The sequence below is a fragment of the Tachysurus fulvidraco genome, chromosome 11 (genome assembly GCF_022655615.1).
Source record: "Tachysurus fulvidraco isolate hzauxx_2018 chromosome 11, HZAU_PFXX_2.0, whole genome shotgun sequence".
In the NCBI taxonomy this organism is placed as follows: Eukaryota; Metazoa; Chordata; class Actinopteri; order Siluriformes; family Bagridae; genus Tachysurus; species Tachysurus fulvidraco.
This window is the reverse complement of record NC_062528.1, coordinates 20,194,956-20,218,271: the sequence shown is the minus strand read 5'-3', so window position 1 is coordinate 20,218,271 and position 23,316 is coordinate 20,194,956. Positions and strand designations below refer to the sequence as shown.

Below are 23,316 nucleotides of genomic sequence, written 5' to 3'. Positions count from 1 at the left end.
CTCCACATGTCATGGATGTCCACTCAGATTTATGGTTACCTATGTTCACATAGTAACCTCTCCCTTTTAGGTATGATTTAAACCATTTGAGGACCATCCCAGAAAGCCGTACCAAGTTTTCTAGTCTATGTAAGAGTATGGTGTGATCTACCGTGTCAAAGGCAGAACTAAGATCTAGTAGCACCAGCACTGATATTTTACCCGAATCAGAGTTTAATCGAATATCATTTATTATCTTTATGAGCACTGTCTCTGTGCTGTGATGCTGGCGGAAACCAGATTGAAAATTGTCCAGATAGCCATTTGAGTTTAAGAATTTGTTCAGCTGATTGAAAACAACCTTTAAGCACAAAGAATTTTCGGTTACTGAGGTTATGGTGGAGCATAGCCTTACTTAGCAACAGCAAATATCACCACAATGGATGGTCCTTAAAAATCTTTTGTGTGAACTCAAAAAATCAAATCCTTATCATCTAGATCTGTTTCAAAGTTTGTCAGCTCAAAACAAATAATAAAAAAAGCTTGTTACAGTACTCCCTAAATAAATGATTTGTTTGTTATTAGTTTGTAATGTATTTGGTTGTATTTCTTCCCCTATGGAGGGGAAGAACCATTAATGCTACAGTATGTCACTTCTTCAGTTAGCAGACTGTCGGACTCGTGCTTGAATATACATGTTACTTTTTGAGTTATAAAAAAAAGAGCAACTTAGAAAAGCAAGCCTTCTACATGTTTACTTTCACTATCCAAATCTGAGCTTTCTTCCACATGGAATTTCCAGAAGCTAGAAACAAGATGTGTGTCTTTGTCAAGGCAAATATTTGAGAGCCCCAGATGAATTATAGCACTTTAAATTTGCATGTCTTATTAAATCCGGTATTAAGCGATGGCACAGAAACGTCTGAAATGTTTGACACATTTTTAGCTAGAAGATCAAACTGCATATTAAAGGATATTTTCTGCCTTCCTAGATGAGCCTCAAGGATTTGGCTAAAACATTAGCCAGAAAGAATATACTGTATGTGATTTAGAGTATTGCTATTTTTTTCTGTAAACGGTTCCAAAATCATCATTACATTTCTCTAGAATTGATTTGTTCACGAGACGAATTTTTGCCATTTAGCTTAAAGGAGTCATGTAGCTTCAAGAAAGTTTTGTAACAAATCTAAACTTCTAATCTAAACAGATGTAAGAGCGAGAATCCTTCCCATTGTGTTGGTTAGCTTTATGCGCGGGTCTTCATCAGTGAATATTTGAAGACTTCGGCAGGAATTAACGTTAAGTCTGTAATGGACTCACAAATAACGCTGACCTATTAGTTCCTCAGGAGCTCTTAGTTACACAATTCTACTCCACTGCAACCTGTTGTAGAATGGACATTATTTACATTTACATTATTTCCTGTTCAGCGTCACATAAATGAGGATGAGGTTCACTTCTGAGTCTGGTTCCTCTCAAGGTTTCTTCCTCATATTATCTCAGGAAGTTTTTTTTTTTTTTTTACCTCAGGTTTGATCATTATTGATACATGCTAGAGATGAATAGTAAAATAATTGTAAACTTTACAAGTATTATTCTGTTTCTATACTTCTGTAAAGCAGCTTTGAGACAAGGTCCGTTGTTAAAAGTGCTAGACAAAGAAATTGAACTGAATTTTATTAATACCGGGGGGCACGGTGGCTTATTGGTTTAGCACGTTTGCCTCACACCTCCAGGGTTGGGGGCTCGATTCCTGCCTCCGCCTTGTGTGTGTGGAGTTTGCATGTTCTCCCCGTGCCTCGGGCATTTCCTCCGTGTACTCCGGTTTCCTCCCCCGGTCCAAAGACATGCATGGTAGGTTGATTGGCATCTCTGGAAAAATTGTCCGTAGTGTGTAATTGTGTGAGTGAATGAGAGTGTGTGTGTGTCCTGTGATGGGTTGGCACTCCGTCCAGGGTGTATCCTGCCTTGATGCCCGATGACGCCTGAGATAGACACAGGCTCCCCGTGACTCGAGGTAGTTCGGATAAGCGGTAGAAAATGAATGAATGAATTAATTAATACCTGTCACTGTAATCTATTCAGAAACTGTGGACACTTTGGGATTATCACAGCTGTCTGTATCGTCATAGCTAGCTATTAGCATTCACCTCATTTGTATTTTGATAGTTATTATCATGCTAGTTAACATCTGATACATTAACATATAAAGCTGTTGCTAGTTAGTTAATATTAGCTAATAGTTACCCACTTGGTTTCTTTGTAACTAAAATGAAGGTATAATTTGAGTTGAAACTTTTCTCATTTAACCTTCATGCGTATTGTTGATGCACAATAATGACTACTAAGTACAACACTTTGGAATGTTGGTGAATTTTGATTGGTGTAGGAACTGAATAACAAAGTGTGTTATAGGTTGAAAGTTGTGGGCCTGCTGTTTAACGTAAATCTTAAACATCGAGCAGACCAAAACACCTAAAGTTTACCTGTACCTGAAGCTACAACTGGATTCCCTGAAAAGCTAAGACTTACTACATAATGTCAATACACCAAATCATGTAAGACATGAAGGTTAATACTGTGTTCAGGGTTTGAACACAAAAACGAGTCTATGGACTTTATAACCGGTCTGTGATTGCTTAGCTTGCAAATTATCCAAATTAAATCTAATCAATTTCACGAAACAACAGGCTGCGGCAAACAAAGGGAAGGCGTACAGTAAGTGCAGACAGTGTATCTGTGACGTACACAAGTGGATTAAGGAATAGATAATAAGGCATACTGGTGAGCATGTAAATCTGAAATGTCTGATTAAGGGATTAAAAAAAGAAGAAGAAAAATACATCTTCCTCTTCCAAAAGTCTGGCCTTTTTGTGGTTAAGTTTCAATTCATTTTGTGTGTTTTTTTTTTTTTAGATTAAAACTTTCTTGTGTCACTTAAGCAAAAAAAAAAAAAAAATTCAATGTTAATTCATTCATTGATTGAAAGGATTTTCACCATCTTTAAGAACACACGTTTGAAAAAAAATGACTGTGTTTTTTTAATTTACTAAATTAAATTAAATAATTGTTCTGTAATTAAAAGAGAAAACAATCCTGCAAATTGTGTAATTTATCAATTACGACTTCACACTCCAAACAATCAGACTTACGCTTGTCATCTCTGATTTGATATTAAAGTGGCGCTTTCTGTTTAAGTCTCACACTAGTGGCGTTATCTATCTCGCCCTCAGCCCTATTCTGTCAGAGCTCGGTCACATCCTTGAAAACTCTCTGTTCTTCCGGCGCCTGATTTTGCCTCTTGATGACTGCGGAGGCTTCACTGTCTTATTAACTTCGCTCCCATCTAGGGAGAAGGCAAGGGACCCAGGCGCTCTCTTTCCTTTAATGTGCTGGCTTTTCTTCAGTCATTTAATTAAGAATGGGGAGATTATTCAACCCGCAGTCAGCTCTCTCTTCCTTCCAGGGCCTCATTTATCTCTGATTAAACTTGTAATATTCGGTAACTGTAGCTTGCCGGCTGTTTCCGGGGATGGCAAAGAAACAGGAGGGATTGTGATGGTGAGGAAAAGGATGTGAGAACGGCTCAGAAAAGTACAGCAATGTTGGTGAATATTGGTTTTTCGCTGTTTTATGTAGTTAGAAATAAAAGACTTGGGTTATAGGAAAATAATCACAAAGGACAGAGCAATGTGATGAAGCTGAGTTACATTTTTACCCAGAAGTTTATTCATCTCCATTATACAGTCGTTCCTCTAACATGATCGCTCGAATGGTCCAAGACTGCTTATATACCGGTCCACTCTGTGTATCACTCCGCTCGTCTGTAATCGGTTACCGCGGTAACGTTCACACATGACGACGATACTCTACATTTTTCAGGAGTATAATATTTGAATTAAAATATGGAAATGACGCTGATAAAAAATGAAGGGTCACCGATTTCTTGTAGCTTCGTTGGGATCTATTTTGCCTGCTGGAGCAAAAATAAATACCCCTTTTGGCCATCAGTCCAGAAAGTCCATATGAAAAAGAGTGTATTATTATATACAGTGTTAGCTATTTGTGTTGTAGGTGCTGTGCATTTTCCAGGTCCTGATTTGTCTCTGGTGTGTATAATCGACGTGAATAAAGAGAATAAATATACACGGTTGCATTTCCGGCACGATCCCAATCGAGGTGCTAGAAGCCGAGCCAGGATCCTGAGCTGCTGAGCGTGACACCGGTTGTAATATTTTGTTACGAGCCAGATAAAGTAGGGGTGACCGAAGCCACCTCGTGCTCTCTCCATGCCCTTTCAGGTGGAAATGGTTAACATAATAACGCTGCTGTTGGCACTAACAGCTGCTCATCCTTTCAGCAGAGAGCAGGGGATTTTTTTTTTCTCACTACCTCCCTACCTCTATCGCTGACTTTCTGCTGCCCCCGCTTTGTGTGACAGCTGCCTAATTGGGCATTCTCCCTCCGTCGTGAGCCCCCCATCCAATACACCCCCCCCACACACACACACACACACACCACCACCACCCCACCGCCGGTCCTGGCTGCTGACGAATAGCAGTGGATTACAGAGGAGGGCACGCTGACCTGTTCGACCTTCCCAGAACAAGGGGAGTGTCCTGCTTGGCGAAAAGGGGAGGGGCTTGGCGGTCACTTGGGGATGAGGTTGCGAGGTGGAAGATCAGCCAGGTGGCTGGTGAAAAGGTGTCACATGATGTCAACGTGTCAAGGTCATGTGACAGACAGTTTTCTTTCTTCTCTATCTGGAGCATAGGGAATAATATTTTTTTATTCTCATCTCATGCGGGTGATTTCTGAGTCTTTCTTCATTTGTTTTTACTCGCTCTCATTTGCATGTTGCTTTCTCTTCTCCTCTCTCTCTCTCTCTCTCTCTCTCTCTCTCTCTCTCTCTCTCTCTCTCTCTCTATTTCTCTCTCTTTTTCTCTGTCAGTCTTTGTTTTCTCACCAGCACCCTCCCGCTGAGTAGGAAACAGCATCATGGAGGTCAAATCCTTCTGTCTGGGAGTGATAATGATGCTCATTATGTACTCAGTAACCCTTTATTGCTCTGGCTGTGTCCTTATTGACAGAATAAGGACATTGTATTTCCATCTGCTATCAAACTGTGTCTTGTGAACTAGACTTTATAATCTTCACACAGTGGAATAACAGACAATGTAGGCCAATCGTATTTAAATATTCATAAGCAAAAACCATTTTAATGTTTAATATACTGATTACTATGTTTAGATGATTAATGCCAGTGACCTGTATGTCTCTTGATGTCCAAAAATGTGTCTGAAATATGCATGTCTATTATACATTTTTAAAAATGATGTCCCAGTTACATGGCAAAAAAGAACATTATGCCACAGCACTGTCAAATTCTTGAACTGGATACGGAAGAAGGCTTTGATTAAGGCAAATATCTGATTTATATTTATGTGCTTGCTCTAGAACATTCTCACACAGGGATTTGCCTCATACACGCAATAGATTAAACGGATTAAAAAAAACCTTGTTCGTTTGTTAGCCATTTTTGGGCTTAGTCTCCGGTTTTAGTGGAAATGTAAAGGAGTTTCTTGTATTTTTTTCCTTCAGGTTAGTAAGTTTTGAAATTTCTTTTTTTCACTTTAAGAATTTAAATTGTAATCGCTAAGGCATAAGAGGAATAAAACACTGACTTTGTTTTAGGTAATAAACGAGTACGTTTTTTAAACTAGGGATCGTTTAAATGTTTGATCATCACAACATGTTGATTCTTTCTGCTATTCGATTTCTAATCTTCCAAAAAAAAAACTCCTTGTTGACGATAATGCGGTTTAGTTTTCTTAGTAAACAGAAGAACACTATTGCATGCTCTTCTATGAATTTAGTGCATTATAGAGCCAGCTTGAAGGCTGCACTTTGTTATCTTTCTGTACAAGAGAGGAAAAGAGTAGAGAATTGCTGCAGGGAGAACTTGGGCAATAAGGCTCGCGTCCGTAAGAATGTCTCAGCAAGGCTTAAGCTTTCATCCCTGTGCAGAGAGAAACAGCTATAGTCCACCTTTTAGCTTTGCTGTATCAAACGCACACACACAGAGAAACAGAGTCGCACACTTCACTGGTATAAATGTGAGTGTGTGGCGACGCAGTGGAGCATCCTCAGAGGCGGAGAGGAACCCGCCTGCGCCTCGCTCTTGTCACCGTGCCAGGATTCAATATCATTCAGGCGAGCTGGAAAGCCGTCACTAGTAAAATATGATGAATTATCCTCACCCAGAGGAGATTGGCAGCGGAGATTTGTGTGCACTTGAAAAAGTGAAATGAGGGTTAGGATCTGTGTGTGTGTAGTGTGTGAGTGTGTGTGTGTGTGTGTGTGTGTGTGGTCAGGAGACGGGACGCAGTAGAAGGGTTACTGCAGGTTTAATGGTGACCTTGTTGTGCGAGCACTTAGCCGCTGTTCTGTGCTGAGTTGCACTGAGCAAGCCCTCTAATCCCATATTGTAGCACGCGCACACACACACGTACACACACTTGATTAGTGGCAGTGGTTATCTGCACAGAGGACAAGCTGTTGCCCTTTGGCTACAGCTCTGGATCAGGGCACATTGAGGTGTCAAACCCAGAAAGGAAGACAGGAAGGGGGGGAAAAAGAAGAAAGAGAGAGAAAGAAAGAGAGAGCGGAGAGGAGAGAGAGAGGGTGCTGTGCAGACATTAGTATTCAGACCTGCCTTCCAGCCTGCAGAGCAAATTGATTACCACACTGTACCTGTTCTTGGCATCGGTACTCAGCATCATGGTAGGTCTCTATACTCTGTGTTGGGATGATTGAACGTCTGGCTGAGGAACTGACACAAGTTACAAAAGGGTGCTTTTTTTACATTTAGAGAGAATTAGCTTTTATTGTTTGGCATCATCTACTTAAAGGTGAGGTGAGGTGAGGTTTGTATTTCCTTTAACTTTAAAAGTATTCCCGGAATACATCTAATACATCGTTCTTAAACTGAATTATGAAATAATATTTTATTCATGTACCAAATTTGATTATGAAAAGCTGTAGATGACATTTTTCAGGCCCAGAAATAAGCCCCGCCCCTAAATATGAGTAGGAAACATGGTTTAAATGTATGGCTGAGGGTGTGATTTGAGGTACAGACTGACTTTAAAGCTGTTTACATTTATTTTCCAGGCCCAGAAGTGAACCCCAACAGAAACAAAAAGGTGTACGCTGGATTAACCAGATATAAATATATCATTTAAATAAATTCCTTAAGAAGTCTCGGTTTAGTTCTATGCGAAGGATCGATCTAAAAAGTTTTTAAAAATGTTTAATCCTGATGTTTCTATTTTTCAGGCTTAGAAAAGAACTTGAAATTAACATTTGAATTTGAATTTGAATTAAGTTGAGGTGTAAACGACAGTGTGCTGATTCGAGAAGTCATTTATTTTGAAGCTTTGAAGAATGACAAACGTCAGGTGTAAAAAACAGGAAAGTCAATGACATTTTTAATCATCTGTATATAAAACAAATAAAAAAAAATACTGCGTATTACAAATTTGGTTAATTAAATTGAAACTCAGAATAAAACCTGATCATTTCCATCTATTTCAGTAAAATCTATGAAATGTCAGCGATCTCTGCAAACAGCGCTCCGGATTCGCTCTGACGTTCAATCTTAATTAGACTAAATCTGAATTTGTTTCATTTTGTATGGAAGACATTTATTTCTAGCACAAAATACAAAGTTTTCTCATTTTGTACAACATCCTAGGTTATCTTCTGAAGTCCTGCTGGATTAGATTTAATACTGTTTACTAGTTATCTGTTAAATCCTTTATTTAGCTGTTTGTCATCGAGACTGAGGAGAAATTTGGTTTTTATTTCAGCACACACTCTACATACATAACGTATTTTACTCTCTAGTATTCAGCTGTGCTGTAAATTTAATGTGCGGTTGAATCTCATCTTTGCAGCAGAAACAGCAGTGTTTACAGTGTTTGTTTAGACTGTAGAGAGAGGAAGTAGCTGATGACATGAGCAGATTTGAACTCAGCAAGCTCTGAGCTTTTGATTGAACCCGGTGGGACGTCTATACTAACTATATCAGAATATCCGATCGCTGTCTTCTTTTACGGTAAATAGTGACTCTGGGAGTTTTTTTTTTTTGTCAGCTCTGAAGGTCTTGTTTGTATAATGTACGTATTTTTTTAAATTCCAGCAAAAAGTAGCTTAAGTGCTTGTCTTTATGAATCACCGAATTGTCCCTATTAGACTATTAAGCTTCCAGCTTGGCATAAGATTCCCACAGTGACCAATAATATGGACTGGAAATATTGAAGCAGTCGATATTTTGTCGGCTCGGTGTCGTCTTGCGTCTGATTACATCACGTTAAGCCAATAACAATAACAACTATCCTGGCGTTTATTAGGCTGTAATGGCTCTGGTTAATGACAGAGGGGATAAATACACTCTATTTTATTGTTTGCACATTGTCAGAGACTATTATCAGGAATTTTCAGAGGTCGTTCATGTTAACGATTCTTGCTAATACGCCCTAGTTGCTGTCTTGTGGATGTTTTCACAGGGTAAAGTTATGTTTTATTTATAATGCTGTATTTTCCCACCGCAATCCACAGAGAGTTCTATCCATTTCTGATGTTCTTACATCTTTCTCCAATGTTCTCTTTGGCAGGTCTGTAATTGTGTTTCCCAGGCCCACTCCTAGCAGTCTTAGCACAAGTCTTATTGTCTTAAGTCAAGTCAAGAAGCTTTTTTTTTGTTGTCACTTTAACCACAAATATCTGCTACATAAGAACAACACTACCTCTGGTTGGAGGCACACCACTTGGTGGTAAACTCTGGTGAGGGTAGATTTGCATGGACATCCTGTGACCCATGGGATTACTCTAGATAGAACCATTTGGAGACTATCATGCCGTCATTTGACTGCCGTTGTGTTAGTCAGCTTTGGCTCAGGTCTTCATCTTCATCAGTGAATATTTGAACACTTCAGCAGGAAGGAATTAGTGTTACCTCTGTAATGAATATACAGTAGTGTGTTTACAGTGGTGGTGCTATAAGCATAGATGTATACTGATTGTGTGTGTGTGTGTGTGTGTGTGTGTGTGTGTGTGTGTGTGTGTGTGTGTGTGTGTGTGTGTGTTCAGTTTAGTTCTGGGTGTTGAGGGGTCTGATGGCTTGGGGGAAGAAACTGTTACACAATCTGTTCGCAAGGGTCTGAATGCTTTGGTAACTTTTCCCAGACAGCAAGAAGGTGAAGAGTGTGTGTGTGTGTGTGTGTGTGTGTGTGTGTGTGTGTGTGTGTGTGTGTGTGTGTGTGTGTGTGTGTGTGTGTGAGGGGTGTATGAGGTCAACCACAATGGTATATGTCCATGATAGAGGGAAGCCAGACTCCGATGTTCTTCTCATCTGTCCTCACCTGATCGCTGGGTCTTGTGATCTGAGATAAAACCAGGAAGTGATGCAGCTGCTCTTAGCGCAGTTCAGTGAAATTATAGTAGATAATATCCCGGTCAGATTATCAATTGCTAGTGCAATTTTCAGAACATTCTCGAGAATGTTATCAGAAAATACATGCTGACTTTTAAAGCACTGGGGAAATACAAAGAAGATAAATTTTTGGAAGTTGTAGTCACTGAGATATGACAGAACTGACTTTGACTGACAGCATGAATTTACAGGAAGTTTGTAATCCAGTCACAAGTGTTGAAATCACTGATGATTTCCAAGGAAATGAGTTAGAAATGGAAATTCTTCCAATTACTCAAGCTGCCCAAAACTATACAGTGTATGTAAATGTATTGACATTTCAAGCTGTGTGTTCATTTCAGAAGAAATAAAAGGGCTGCTCTTATATTAACAGTAAGAGGAAATATCTAGTTTTGATTGGAAAAACATTTGAATCTTTGGCAAATTGTCGTATAAAAACAATAAAACCCATTAGATGTAGCTTGTTATTGGAAAACAATAACGTTTAGTTCATTAACGATTCGTCAAACACATCACACCAGCAGTCGGTTGATTATTTTTCTAAAACAATGCACCGTGTTGTGTTGTATTTCTCATATGTCAGATAGACTAAGCTTATCTGCCATTAGCAATACTCCGCCGTTCTAAGGTCACGCTGTAATTCTAACACCAACTCTGAAAAACAGTGCTGTTTATTTCACTCAAGCCGTGTGCACATTCCTCCGTTTTGGATGAGCAATGTAGGTCAAACTAATGCCTTTAACTCCAGCCTGATTGGTGGAGCACTAATGAGAGACTCCAGCTGGAAAATGGCAGCATGTGATGCCCGTCATGCTTCTTTAGAAGTAGGTCACAGTGACCCAGTTTGAGAGCTGCCATGATTGACTGAGTCATGAAACGTTATCTTAGGAATGTGTTGTTGCAGCTCCAGCGTGCAAGCGGAGCTTAAGCAGCACGCCTGCAGTGTCGGTGTTCGAACAGTGCCAACCTTGAGCTGCCGTTTAATGCTGGGGCCACATCTGCGCTGCAAAGAGTCGTCAGATGTTGGATGTGTATGCGCAAAAGCAAGGGCAGGTTTGTCACTTTTTATTAGGGCCTAATGCTTTGTATGGACGCCAGCTGTTGCATCAACTCCAACAGTCCTGGCTCAGGGAATGACCTTGACTTCAAACAGGAGCGAGTTCTGCCTCTTTTGCCTCATCATGCATTTTAAATAGCATAAATGGAATACAATTTTTGGACCATGGACATAATTTATTATGTGGTATTTTTTCCCTGGGGTCAATTAATCTTCAACCTTGCTCTTGACAAATGAAGGATCCAGTCCGGATATCAGGCTCTTTCCATTAATATCGGGCTGCTCATTTTGCAGGGATTTTTTTTTCCCCCAGGATACATGCTCAGGCGTGTCTTCACTCATCTCTTATGGTGATAATGTAATGACGTTGTAGACCTGAATAGAACAGCCGATACAGGGTCATAAATAACCAGGATTTTAAAGATTCTCACATAGCATAACCATTCCTCTGTCACGTTCATGAACTCACTCTAGTGTCAGTTCTATTTTATTTCAATGGAATCTCTTTCTGTGTTAATGGGAATCTTAAAATACTAAAAAATACATGATTTTACATCTAAATGGAGATAAGAACCTGATTGCTAGTGTTTGCAATCTAACAAGCCCAGTCGGGAACCAAGATCTGTCTGCTCCTTCCATGTCTACATAAAGCATGCATAAATAATACTGCACTATATAGTGCTACATGTCCAATTAAATCATCTAGCATCTACACACAGGGCTTATACTGTTTAAAATCTGCCTTAATTAATAGAAGAACATTACATTATTCATCATTTAACTATAAACAATAGTCCCTGGGTGCTGTCTTTTAGGTTACAAAATTATTTACGCTCGTGTGCCAGTATATATCACATTGTGTTTGTGTGTGTGTTTGTGTTATACTTCATTGTGCAGCAGAGTCATCAAAGCTGGCTAAATATATCCGTCTTGAAGTTTAATCCTAGTCCTTCCCACTCCCAAAGGAGTTCTGACATGTTCTTGCAGACACTCTTGACCTATCTCGCCCCTTTCTAACAAAATAAATTGACCAACCCTGCTGATGTTGTGGTTATTATTTTATTTTGGACCTACTGATCTTTTCAACTGAAGATATTTGCTTGTGTTTGCTGAAAATATAAACTCATTTTTGGTTTAAAAAATCTGCATCTTTGTGCCTCTTATTAACTTTGCCTCACACCTCCAGGGTTGGGGGTTCGATTCCCACCTCCGCCTTGTGTGTGTGGAGTTTGCATGTTCTCCCCGTGCCTCGGCGGTTTCCTCCGGGTACTCCGGTTTCCTCCCTCGGTCCAAAGACATGCATGGTAGGTTGATTGGCATCTCTGGAAAATTGTCTGTAGTGTGTGAGTGTGTGAGTGAATGAGAGTGTGTGTGCCCTGCGATGGGTTGGCACTCTGTCCAGGGTGTATCCTGCCTCGATGCCTGAGATGCATGACAGGCTCCCCGTGACCCGAGAAGTTCAGATAAGCGGTAGAAAATGAATGAATGTATGAATGAATGAATGAATGAATGGAAGAAAACAAATGTCTCTTACTGTACAAACCTCAGAAATGTGCGCTTTAATATATTATTAAACCAAACCTGGGGACCGAATAGACCTTGCTGTTAGTCCTGGGTTTGTCCTAATTACATGACTGTGTGTGAATAACGTGACTTATTTCACACTTTTCACACCTTCACATTGTGTTAACATGCTTATCAAGCAAAAAGAAGCCAGTTGACAAAAACAGGGATTTTTTAAAAATATATTTGATTAACTCCCCCTTTCCATAACTAGCAGCAGTGTTTTGACACTCTGTTGTTTTGATCAATAAAACAAAGAGATTTATCTTTTGCTCTTTGCTCTTTTACTCTTTGTCAGTGCTTCGCTACAAAGTGCAGCATGAAACCCTGAGGGTTTATAGTTACATACTGAATCTGTTGAGGTATGTTGAAAAATCTAAATGATTAGAAGTCAAACTTTGTAAAGAAACTTATCTGTGCTTTCAATCAGATGCTAAAGGTTTGCTTTTGAGGCTGGTAGTGGGTTTCTCACATCCCACTATTGCTTCATGGAGCAGTAGCTTGACAAGGTCATGAGATCTCCTTCCCCTTTATGGTCTCTGGAAAGCAAAGCCAGCAAAGGTGCCAATTAGCGTTAGCTGTGGTTAGCTCTGACATTTCACTGATTGTTGAGCTATATTACTTGCCTTGGATTGCATTTAGTATTGATAATGTCATGGATTGTTATTTTTTTATATATATATAATTTCTATTGACATAACTGTCAATTTAGCAGTCGCCGATCCATCTACACTACCATCATGTTTATGCGAAGTGGACTTGAACGCGGATTGTAAAATGTAAACTCTAAATACTAGCCGAATCCAGATAAGCAAGCCGTGCGATTAATTTGCCGAGAGTTCTGTCACAACCTTAAATTGCTTAATATCTATGAACACAACTAGAAGTCTCTCAAATCTAATATGATTATGTAGGCTAATATTTGAGGGTTTTCTTAAAAAGACAGTAAAATGCAAAAATAATTGGTTGGCTCTATGTCTTTGCGCCATTAATTAGAAGGCTGTCAGTTCATTTCCCAGCAATGCAAAGCTTTCTTTGTTGGGTCATGTCCATTGTGTATTTCATTGTGTGTTTTTAATTCTGTTATTTTTGATATATTTAACATCAAGTAAATAAGCCAGGAAGTAGGGAAGGAAAGTTTTATTAGTGACATCTACTCAAGAAAGACTTGTATATCACCTTCAATAGATATCTGACAGCTAGGTATCTGGAAGTTGACAGAAGCTGGGATGATGGTTGGAGAAGGAAACACCTGATCAAATGCCTCTTAGACAGCGAGCAGGGCTAATCCTTGATAAGAATCTTTTGTAAGAGTTAACTCCAGGCTGACTTCATGCTTAATGTCCTTCTGCACTTGTCCAAACTGTTGCTAGAAAACCTGAGGTGAAAAGTATCAATTTTAGTTTTCAATCAATCAGTCTTTATCATTTTCACAAATAACTATTATTTATTTATTTATTTATTTATTTATTTATTTATTTATTTATTTATTTATTTATTTATTTATTTACAATTTTTGTATATATATACATATGTATTATTGGAGTTTTGTAGATCCCACAGATAGTTTGTCGTTAATTGGCTTTCTTTTTGTTTTTTAATCATACAGGATCACCTCCAACTGTGCCTGTGGTCAGGAAATCATGGCATGGATAGTTGTCTGAGTTTGTACCCAAGATGGAGACTTGTCACAGATCCACTAGGATGGGAACTCACAAGAATAACAACACCATGACCATGGTCATATCTCTGCCATAGTACATAAAAAAGGAACATATTTGTGCACCATCTTCTGCAACAGGGAAATTACCCTGTAAAGTTCATTTCATCTTTCGAATCACTGTGGATTGAAAACTTATATTGTGAAGCAAAAAGCCATCGGAACTATTGGTGGAAACTTTTGGAGCATTCTTCTTCTCTGTTGTGGTGACCAGCCATAGAAGGGACCATATTATTGAACATGACTCATGGGGAAGAGACTGGCCCTGAGACACACCAGGATTCTGCTGTTCTAACATATCTAGAAGGCTTACTCATGCATCGGGTAGCAGGAGCACAAAGTGCCACAGCAACACAACAAAGTGAGGCTGAAAAAGGCAATGAAGAACAGAGAAACAAGGAGACACCGGGGCTTCTATTGCCCAAGCATAGTTCTCAGCAGGAACAGGATAAAACAACCCCACAGGGAGGGTCAACACATCATGTGAAAAAAGCTCGGCTGCTTCGCTCTGAAGTCTGGACTGAACATGAGAACCAAGTGAGACAAATGTCCATGCCTTCTCCTGAGCTCAATGGGAAAAAGCAGGAACACTGTGGTGGCCTGAATGGTTCACTGCAATGTAAAGGAGAGAGCACATTGCTGGCAAGCCTGCTTCAAAATTTCAGCACAAGACTCCAAAATGTGGCCCTGTCACAGCAGATTGAACAAAATTTGGCACCACAGAAGGCATCTAGTTCAAGCAGTAAGCCCAATAAAGAGGACAATATACCAGAGCATGGCAGTGGATCTGATGGACCTGGTCTATGTTTGGCCGGAAACAGTACAACTCAGAACAATACTAGCAGCCAGATTTACCACCACCGACAGCCCAGCAAGGAAAGATTATCAAAGTCTCCAGGAGCACTACAACGCAGTGCTCTGTCCTCATCATCAGAATCGCTCCATTGCACTGAGCGTCTAAAAGCTGTAGCCAGTCTAGTAAATATCAGGTCGAGTCCTGCTCCTTCGCCAAAGCCCAGTGTGGCCTGCAGTCAGCTGGCCCTGCTGCTTTCGAGTGAGGCTCACCTGCAGCAGTATTCCAGAGAGCATGCACTTAAAGCTCAACTAGCTGGGCGATCTGCCAGTGAAAGGCTTGCAATCATTGCCACACAGCAAACTCAAGAAAAGAATCAGCCTACAATATCTCAGACAAACCATGATGGACTTACTTCTTTACATACCAAAAATGGCATACCTTCTCAAATGCCAACAAGCTCTAGCAGGCAAAGTCAAAGCCTGCATACAGGACAAAGTAGGTCAGTGGGTTCAGTGAGGAGAACACATCCCTTCAGGGAACGCAGACCTTTTGAAAGGCATGGCAGGCCATCACAGAACTGCAGCAGTCTGCTCCTTCAACTTCTCAACAGCCACAACACACCACAAAGACTTAATTCTCAGGATCACCTGAAGGAGGACGCCAACATCTTTTCAAGTCAAGGTTCTCCAATGTTCTCGGACAGTGAACAGTCAAATTCCATAAGTCTACCAAAAGATAGCAGTGATGCTGAGAGCACTCGGTCCAGTTGCTCTCCTATTGACCTCTCTTTGAAGAACAAATTGAACAATTCAACACCATTCTCTTCTTCTTTTTCACCGTCACTAGACAAGGTCACAGAGTCTCTGAAAACCAGGTGGACAGAGAGTCCTGCATCAAAATTCCTTACAGAACCCAAAGAGTTATACACTTGTTCAGAGATTAAGCCGCACCACAAGGTTACACTACTGGAATTGCTCCTTGATCAAAAACACATGGAGAAGACAACCAAAGCCCCTGAGAATACAGATTTACAGCCTAAGGTCCAACCTAAGGTCAGCAGTGCATCAACAAGTAATCACTCTCTTTTTTATCCGAGTCAGTGTAAGGATACAGTAGAGCCTAGTCCTAATAGTAGATCGAATACCAGAAGTCCTAAATTACTGCCAACATTTTCCCAAGGCAGAGACTGTAACGTTCGTGCATCTCCTTACAAAGTGTACAGCTCTCCTCATACACAGTCAGTACCCTTGGATCTGTGTAAGAATAAACCACTTGCAAGTAGTCCAAGTGTCAAAGAAGCATCTTTCAGTGCTAGTAAACTGTTACAAAATTTAGCTCAATGTGGAAAAAAAAGTGCTGCAAGTTCCCCCACACCGAAAGCTCCTCTGCCTCCAGTCAAAAGACAAACTGAAGAGTTTAGAACTTCAAAGTCTTCAACTTTGTTAGAAAAGCTTGCTGTACCAGTTCAGAAAAATAACACCCCTCATGCGAAATCGGTAAACTCTCTTGTGGCAGAATCTGCACAACATAATTCAGAGATTGAAAATCTCCTTGAAAGGCGTACGGTCTTACAGCTTCTTTTGGGGAATACATCTCAAAAAGAAAGAGTTGGCAATAAGCGAAAGGGAGAATCTGGAAAACAGGAGAATTCAAAATCTCACAATACGTTGGACAGACCTCCAACAGATCTTGCAGTCAAAACTGAGCCCGTAGAAAATGAAATGTGTAATGATGAAAAAGCATCAAATCAGTGGCAGAACAAATTAGCAGAATCACGTAGGCAGAGTCCCCACACTCTTAATCAGGGAAGTATAAAACAAGAGCCAGTTTCCCCAATGGCTGTCCCCGGAGATGGTCTTCTTTGTCATCTCCTGCATCAGAAGCCCAGAAAACTGAAGCCAAACTTTTTAGAGCACTCAAATCAGGGATGCATTAAAGAGGAACCAGTGGAACATCACCACGGACCAACCATCCCCAAGAAGAGGAAATTTTCAGTTGACTCAGAAGACCATATCAAAGTGACCCAGCAGAGATTGTGTCATAGTTCTGGCAGTCTAAAGGAGGATAGCAATTGCTCAACCTCTGGAATTCCAGAATCTCAAGGATCCAGTGGTCCGTCCAGCCCACCACAGGCAGACAGTCCGCCAGCTAAGTTTCCACCATGTGAATCACCGCGAAATGAAAATGGGGGATTCAATGTCCTGAAGCAGCTACTTCTTTCAGACAACTGTTTGAAGGAACTGTCTCAGTCAAGGGCTCCATTTAGTTCGCTGGAACGTCCAGTACAAAATGGGAGTACAATCAAAGAACCACGTAACAACGGTGAGCATCAAAGCTTTCAGCAGGTCTTGAACCAGGGCAAGCAAACTTCATCATCAGTAGGAACAAACAGACTAGAGTCTCTTACGGATGTTCAGCATGATTCATCCAGGACAAAACGTGATGTTCTCTCACGGAGAGACTTGAAATCATCAACTGGTTTCGTGAACGGTGATAAAACACAAGACTGCCGCCTGGATTCTCCACGGTTGACTAAAGCTAACCCTATTTTGTATTATATGCTCCAGAGGAGCAATGCACATTTGGTTAGGGACAGAGTCGAGCTCGAAGCAAAGTCAGGACCTTGCAGAGTGCAGACTAAGGAGAGAGATGAGTCTGAGGCCTTTGACCTCAATGTACACTTGCAACAAAACCCACATCACAATGGGACTCATAGCTGTGACTCACCACGGATCAACGGGTCTCTCAAGAAGTCATGAAGAAAACTGCTTTGGAATGAATATGTACTTTTCTTCATCCTTCTTGCTTCTATGTCTTGCCATTTTCTTTCTTAATATAAAACCTCTTGTCTACTCTCTATTCTGTAAGATCAGTGCTTAATTTCTTGCAATTTCTTAACCTGTTGATTGTCAAATTCAAAAACAAAACAAAAATACTTAGTATACTGACTTGAAATTTTAAACCTGTTGTTAAACTATAAAATGTGTGTGACATGTTATATCTATATTTCCTAATCAAACTTCCTCCATTGGTGAAATTTGATAGTTTTGATAGTTATGCTGCAGGTTATACAGGTTATATAATTGTTTTTTCCAACAACATCCCTTAGCTTCCCTCATTTAATTCATTCATTCATTCATTCATTCATTCATTCATTCATTCATTAATCTTACACAGTACACTTTATGTAGCCCATATTTTCCATCGGTTCATCGGTATAAAAACATGATATAGTATGTGCATGATATGTGATTTGTATCATTTGGTATTGGTGACTTTTTATTCATTCATTTGATTAATTTTGGTATATATATATATATATATATATATATATATATATATATATATATATATATATATATATATATATATATATATATTTTAATAATATGTGAAGTGCTTTACGAATAATTTCAGCATTTCATTGCACCAAGCCAAGAATAGAGAGTTCCACAATACCCTATATGACGATAAAGAAAATGATGAAGAAGAAAAAAAAACCTTGATTAGAAATTATTTGACATGTTGCTCAGCTAAACATGAAGATGTAACCTGATTATACGAATAGGTATCGGCATCAGCATGTGCCATATATGTCTAGCATTATGCAATACGGATGCATTACATGAAGACAAATCAAGCTTGCCGGAGATGCAGAGAGTGTTCTAGTTATGTGCAGAATGTGTGTTGTTTTAATGGTCGTGATTTACGGGAGTACTGTGCTACAAATTGTCTTTCCCCATATATGATAACGTATATGATAATGAACGGTCTTACATTTTATGAATGGGAATATTCTATAACACATTATTTTTGTCCCTCGATCTTAAAGTCTTGTTATAAACTATATTTATGTACATACCGTAATCTTTATCTTTATGAAAGATGGCTATTTTATATGACTGAAAAAGAGAAACCTTTTAGTTTTGAAATTTCGTAAAGAGTCCATGCGGTCGTCACGGCTGTGTGAATACGTAAATAATTCGAGAAAGTTTTTTTTTGTTGTTGTTTTTTTTTTTATTATTTTTTTTTTTTCTCCTTTTGGTCCTACTTTTTGCATGTGTCTCTTGGTAAAAATAACAATAATCTGTTCTGCAACAATGTTGTGTTATGTCAGATATTCAACAGTCCACAGCTGCCTGTTGCATGCAGATGCATGAGAAGGTTCCTACGTATTACTGCTCATGGAGGAATTCAAGTCTTAAGCATAACTATTTTGTCATGAAGCCTGATTACAAAACAAAAAAAAAAAAAATTATTGTCTGTTTATTCTAAGAAATAGACTGCTGAGTAAAATATCTGAACTTTTGAAAGAGATGTGCATATATATATATATATATATATATATATATATATATATATATATATATATATATATATATATATATATATATATTGGTTTTTATTCTATTTTATTTTTTACCAAAACCAAACCGGTAAAACAATCAAGTCATGTACAGCAACAGTGCAATTACGGATTACTTTAATGCTATGATGATTTAACTTGGTTTTAAACAACAGAAAATAAATGTTTGGACTGCAGCATATTGAATATTATTGTGATATCATTTTTAAATGTATACATTTTGGTGTTTACTTGCACAGATTTTGAATAAAGTTCCAAAATGCACAAAGTGAACCCGCACTTTTTTTGATTAAATAATTGTAATATATATATATATATATATATATATATATATATATATATATATATATTTAGTTTGCCTCAGAACAAATTGAAGTGTTTTATTTATTTTTTTAAGCCCATTTTATGCTAATTAATGAATACCGTCCTGAAAGGCACTAAAATGTTGATTCGTCTTTACAAACGAAAAGTTTTTCACTGATTTTTGATGATTGTTGTGTTGCAGGATTTAACATCATTTTTTGGTCTTTTGTAAATGAACGATAAAATGTGCATAAATTCTCTCTTTTTTAAAATTTTTTATTCAAGGTAGAATTATAAGGTTGTAACTCCTGCTTGCTTTTTTGTCCTGAATAACAGGTTTTGCACAACAAAAGAGCAAAAGAATATACACGTGATATAATTGTGTACACCTGTCCATCTCACCCATATGTGGTGTGTTTTGTGGATTCAAAGTTTGATTGAATCACACATTTATATTATATACCGTGCTTTGTATGACTTCAGTGGAGCTGATGAGATTCAGGAAACAAACAAGTCTGGGAAACCGTCTGTGCTGTTTTAGCTGTATTCCAGGAAAAAGCACAAAAATTCTAACCAGACTTGTACCAAAATTGAGTTTTTCCACCAATAATACATTTAGGTTTCACCAAAAATGATACGACACCGATATATATTTATTTAGGTTACTATACAAATAAATTTGAATTGAATTGAACTTTCTAATTTTGCCTTTGTGTCTTCCAAAAAATATTCTGTTATATTAAGGGTCAGTAAAAAAAAATTCTATTCAATTAATTTCAATTAATTGAACATTGTCTCAAAGAAGCTTTACAGAACATAAGAAATATTACACAAACTACAAAAGTTTAATATTTTACAAAGATTAATATTAGACTTATATTTAAATGTGTTTGTATTTATCCCCAATGAACAAGCCTGAGGTGACTGAGGCGACTGTGGTGAGGAAAGGAAGAGGAAGAGAAAGAAACCTTGAAAGGAACCAGACATAAAAGTGAACCTCATCCTCATTTGGGTGACACTGGGTGGTGTGATTATTATAAACTGTTATAAACACCAGAGAATAATATCCTTTCTACACTCAGATACAGTCTGATAATTGTGTATTGATGAGGAGGTTGTTGACATCTGAATCTTCATGAAGAAGAACACAACTGGAGCTGGTACATCTCTAGATACAGTACCTCAGGATACTACATGTCCGTTTATCAAAAGACCTTTTGAGACTAAAAGCCCAAATTTCACACATATGCACTAGTCATTGTGTTGTATAAGAAGTGTGAGTAGTGTTTTCACATTCACTAAAGTTTTGAAATGTTTCAGTGATCTGCTAAAGCATTCATCAGTACAGAAGTGAGTCAACATTTCCTCAGCGGTGTTAGACAGCTCTAGTACGTACTGTATGAGGCTCATATTTAAAACCCCTTTTTATCACTACACTGGTGTTCTAGTCTGCCGAGAGAATAGAAACCAACTTATGGGAGATTTTAATCAGTATAAAGAAATGAATGATGTTCTGTCTGTGAGTCTGATCTAAAATGAGTGTTTGTCCCACTGTTGATAATCTTACACCGAATTTTAGTGGTTGAAGATAAACACTTTCAGATTTGAGCTGCTTATGAACAAACATTCAGGGTGTCTCAGAGAGCAGAAATGGGTTTGATATCAACGCTTACTCTGAAGATGGTTTCATTTTCTTGAAAGTTTGATTAAATATATTAACCGCTAGAATTCTAACTACAAATTCTGCAAAGTCCTGAGTGTCTTTTTTCATATGAACTTCGTATTAACACCAATGTGGGGTTAGAAACGACAAAGACGTTCAATCATCAACATGGACACAATAAAAACAGGAGGAAACTATTCCTGGGTCAAAGAGTTAGTCATTTTGTGATTTTTACTCAGGTGATGAGGCAGAGATTGATGAGATGAGATTGTGGATGATGATGAGAACAAACCTCACTCTCACATTTTCTACCGCTTATCCGAACTACCTCGGTTCATGGGGGGCCTGTGCCTATCTCAGGCGTCATCGGGCAACAAGGCATTGTTGCCAATGCCAGAGATGCCAATCAACCTACCATGCATGTCTTTGGACTGGGGGAAGAAACCGGAGTACCCGGAGGAAACCCCGAGGCACGGGGAGAACATGCAAACTCCACACACACAAGGCGGGAATCGATTCCCCAACCCTGGAGGTGTGAGGCGAACGTGCTAACAACTAAGCCACCGTGCCCGAGAACAAACCTATTCTAAACAGGTTTGGAAGTATTTACAAATTTTAAAATGCTTAACTTCATTTCTGGGTGAAATATCAGTGTGCATCATATGAAGGACGTTTATACCACCACACTGGAATCGTTTAAAAACAAACAAACAAACAAAAAAACACTTTTTTTTCCCAATTATTTTTCTTCTGGGCCTCACTGTGACCTTACTGCATGTGGGTCAGTGTGACTCAGACTTAAGAGGAAGTGATGGGGAAGAGATGGCTCTGTGCTTCACCAGGGTCAGCATCAAGACAGATCAGAGCCCTGTAAAGAGGAACCCGGTAAGAAAGAGACACAATAAATAGCGAAAAGCCGCAGGCCCGAAAGTACACTGCTTCTTCTTCTCAGGAAATAGAGTGAAGAAATTCTGAAATTCTGCTTTTTTTCCGTCATATCCTCATAACTTTAGCACCGTTGACTGAACCAACTGTAGCATCACTGTAGCGTGGCATGGTCACATGATCACACAGACGACTTATATGCTGTCATGAATGTCAAGAAATTCAGTTGTAGCATCTGTCGGATCACACGCGAGCACCGAGCGATGCGATACATGAAAGACTTCCTAAATATAATCTCTCTTTTTTTAGACACATTTATATATTTTCCTCTTAAACTGGGTCACATGCATATATGGCTTCCTTTTGTGTGTGTATCAAAGCAGGGTAGGGAGTGGGGGAGGCGAGAACCAGCACGCTGAAAGGATTAACTTCCTGCCAAAGCAATTTAGACTTTACGAATGCATTGAACCTTCGTGGTCAGTTTCACTTAAGATTTCGTTATTCTGTTCCTTTTTTCCATTATCTCATTTTAATGTACTATCTTGTTTCTATCACATTATATTGAGATGCTGAATTAATATGACAAGTTCATTTTCAAAACATTTTATTTTTTATATCTTGTTTTTTGAGACATTTTCCCAATCGCTTTTTTCCCTTAATGGTTATTTTGACTTATTCTCTCTTTTATTCATATTCATTAATTTCAACAAGATATACTTATTTCCATATAAAGTTTCGTTCGAATATATGTGATTTTCAAGTAAAAATAATGAGAATATATTTAAATAATGAGATAAAATAATTCTGAATTAATTAATGATTATTGCTCAACATTTAAACACAGAATTTTAATTTTTTTATTATTTTAATCATTATTTCAATATATTACATCATTATTTTTGAAATATTACCTCATCACTTCAAAATATGTCTGATAATACTGACTTAATAAATATTTCAAGACTCATTTCCACTTAAAGCCTAAATAATAATGCCGTAATATGCAATAGTTTATATGTAAAATAATAAAAAGAATAGCTATAAATAATGCAAATTAATGCATTAACATATTACATTAAAGCCATTTATGCAGTTATGGCTCAACTGGTTAAGGCTCTGGGTTGTTGATCGGGGTTCAAGGCCGAGCACAGCCAAGCTGCCACTGCTGGGCCCTTGAGAAAGGCCCTTAACCCTCCCTGCTCCATCATAGCTGCCCCTGCACTCTGACCCCAACTTCCTCGGTGCTGTGCTGTATTGTATATGTGGTGATAATAAATGCTTCTATTATTTGACATTGTTTATTATTATTATTATTATTATTATTATTATTATTATTATTATTATTATTATTATTATTATTATTAAACGTATTTGACTTATTAAAGTCAAGATATTCCTCATCAATTTTAACAACTCGTTTCAAGACATCATTTGGACTTAATGTTTATACCGTATTAATGTCTTAATAATATCGTTAATGTCTAAATA

General features: G+C 38.4%; 1 protein-coding gene across 5 annotated transcripts in view; it reads left to right on the top strand.

Annotated features, from left to right (window-relative positions):
- The window catches only part of nrip1a (nuclear receptor interacting protein 1a), a 48,938-nt gene extending 29,688 nt beyond the window's left edge, over nucleotides 1-19,250 (top strand). For all 5 annotated transcript variants that reach the window (XM_027150552.2, XM_027150551.2, XM_027150549.2 and 2 more), the window contains one exon: nucleotides 13,705-19,250. In XM_027150552.2, coding sequence (XP_027006353.2) covers nucleotides 14,056-17,370 — 3,315 coding nt within the window. In that variant the 5' untranslated portion in view covers nucleotides 13,705-14,055 and the 3' untranslated portion in view covers nucleotides 17,371-19,250. The remainder of the gene's footprint in view (nucleotides 1-13,704) is intronic.
- The last annotated feature ends 4,066 nt before the right edge of the window (nucleotides 19,251-23,316 follow it).